Genomic DNA, 2,602 nt, shown 5'->3' on the forward strand with positions numbered 1-2,602 from the left:
ACTAGGAACGAATTTAGACTATACAGTGTTTACAAATGAGTTTCAATATTGAATTACGATTCATTTGTATTACAGTATAATCAAGGTCTTTATCTATGTTGATCAAATGTGTACACAGATAAAGAATTAACAAACCATAAAATAATGAATTATATTAAAATAAAGATTATTTATTACAACCGAGCCAATAAATTACCTAGCCAACAGCTGGCTTACATGACATCTACTCTAACAGAACTAACACTCAGTATTGGACTGTGCAGAAAAGATCATAAGAGATCGAGAGACAACGTGCATCTGTGTAACACATTGCATGATGATCACCTCGATCAGTCTAGCCAAGGTATTGGATCAACATCGAATATGAGAAGCAGTAGTTATCGAAGATATTGGCTATATTTCAAGATTTAGGATGGAATAGAACATGCATGATGATTCTTTACCAAATCGTTATGTACTTAAAAGATATTTTCTTGTATTTACTGATGGATTGAAACATACATAAGCGAATTTTTTTTGCTTTACAAGTACTTAGGACCATAGCCTAATCATCCAATCATTAGTCAACTAATTATACAGTCAACTGTTATATCAAAAATTATATCTAATGGGAGCGGTGCAATTGTAATTTTTTCGAATATTCGAGCTGTTGCGATATGATGTTTCAATTGTCGTGCTTGATTAGAAAACGAACATGACAATAGAGATAAGTATCAATATTCAACAAATTAATTAGGCTTGCTGCAATCAATTCTAATTTCACCCTTTTTCCCTGTCAAGACTCCTATTCTTCCCAGCTTGATCATGGCCTGCGCAAATGCATCACCAAAAGCAGCACTATTTGATGCAAACAGATTAACAGTCGCCCTTGAACGAGCATCGGTGAAAAGTTCTTGATCAGATGTAAACAATCCCTTCCCTTCAATAAGGTTCTTGTAATAAGCATTGTCAAAGGTATTAAAAGTTGTGGGATCCATGTTGATAGCGATTCTTGGATCGACATTTTTTGGGCACGTTTGCCTTAGTTGCATTGCATAGGCCATGTTGAGGGTCGGGTCAATGCTGCTGCTACGGCTGAAGTTGTATATCCGGTGGGAAAACCGACCACAGTGAGAGAATCCGATGGTGTGTGCACCTATTATATATAAAGGGCATTTCTTAATTTAGGGAATATAGTATATGTTCAAAACTTGAATGGCAAGTTATGAAAATACAGGAATCGTCATAGTACTGACGTAGCAGCGTAGACACATCAACAATATATGTTGTCATGTTATCAATTTTCGGTGTCATATAAGTGACATACTAATATCCAATGTCACGCCAATAATTTTCAGCGTCGATCATGTTAACACCCCGGTGATACAGGAGTAAAAAAAAAATCTTGCAATAAGACCAAATCTTGACTACTTACGAGACCAAAACTCAAAATAACCAAACTTGCAAAAACAATTTTCCAATACATTTAACAATGAATGGTTCATGAGAAAATGGTCAAATTATAATGAGATCAATTGTCACACCTGATAATGCAATCAAATCAGTGAGGTGGAGCTTATGTCTGGAAAACATCGATATGAGGTGGTTTAAACTAAAGCCTGGACCTGGAATCTTTCTCTGTACGCCGGCTATTGTAGAAATTCGTCCATCTCTTCTCCCTAATTCCACTGGATAAAATGGTCCTCCAGCCTGCATATATACTCATAAACTACCTAATAATTAATAGCTAACAATGTAGTCAAGAAATATAAATGCATATATATACCAAATTTACGGCATCCCTTGCGGCCAATGCTAATATATCTGCGCAGGAAACTTTATTTCTGCACTGAGCAATACTATCCACGGCTGATTTAGCTTTGATGACAGTATCGAATCCATCTCCGGCCAACGAAAGGTTATCGGGGTGATCCTTCTCCGCCTTGCCGTTCGGTGATGCCAAAAGAATGGAGGCATCACAACCCTGACGTATTCAAAATTAGAAGGCGGCACAAATTTTGTCATTGTGCCAAAATACATTGGTTTCACTCGCTAAATATACCAAAGTTTATGACTATATATATAATGTTATGAAGTGGATCAAGATTTTTATGATGCACAAACCCGGACAAAGCAATCATGAAAAAAGAGGCGGAGGGTGGCGGGAGCAGTCACGAACGTCTGCCTGAACTTTGTCTCGACTGCGGCTCGGACCAGAGATTCAACATTCGGGCATATGTTTCTGTAAAAATTAGTGCTAAGACGGTTTGGTTGAGCATTGGAAGCCACACCAAATATTTGGAGTAACAGAAGAAAAGGCAAAAGGGGATGGAAAATTAACGTTTTTTGTTTCTTCATTTTGCTATTTTACTTTTGCCAATGTTTATCACATGCATATTGCAAAGCTTCCTGTTGAATTTATAGGTGGTTTACATGACTTAAAAATCTTTGTTTCAGATCTGCAGGTACTATACTTTTTTTATTTTTTTTTACTGTAAATATATAATTTTTACGAGGAAAAATTACAATTTTGATCTTCTATATTTACTTACTTCTTTATGATTTTGATATTCTACATTATCAAAATTTATCTTTAGCATTCTATCTACGTATTTTTTTAAAT

General features: G+C 35.7%; 1 protein-coding gene across 1 annotated transcript; it reads right to left on the reverse strand.

Moving 5' to 3' along the window:
• Window positions 1–657: 657 nt before the first annotated feature.
• Window positions 658–2,358, reverse strand: LOC142529244 (peroxidase 16-like). Its single transcript, XM_075634718.1, has 4 exons — window positions 2,104–2,358; window positions 1,766–1,963; window positions 1,524–1,689; window positions 658–1,135 (listed from the first exon to the last, which is right to left on the reverse strand). The coding sequence occupies exons 1-4, from the start codon at window positions 2,335–2,337 to the stop codon at window positions 729–731; spliced, it is 1,005 nt and encodes a 334-aa protein (XP_075490833.1). The 5' UTR covers window positions 2,338–2,358; the 3' UTR covers window positions 658–728.
• Window positions 2,359–2,602: the final 244 nt, after the last annotated feature.

Source organism: Primulina tabacum, chromosome 16 (genome assembly GCF_025594145.1).
Source record: "Primulina tabacum isolate GXHZ01 chromosome 16, ASM2559414v2, whole genome shotgun sequence".
NCBI lineage: Eukaryota > Viridiplantae > Streptophyta > Magnoliopsida > Lamiales > Gesneriaceae > Primulina > Primulina tabacum.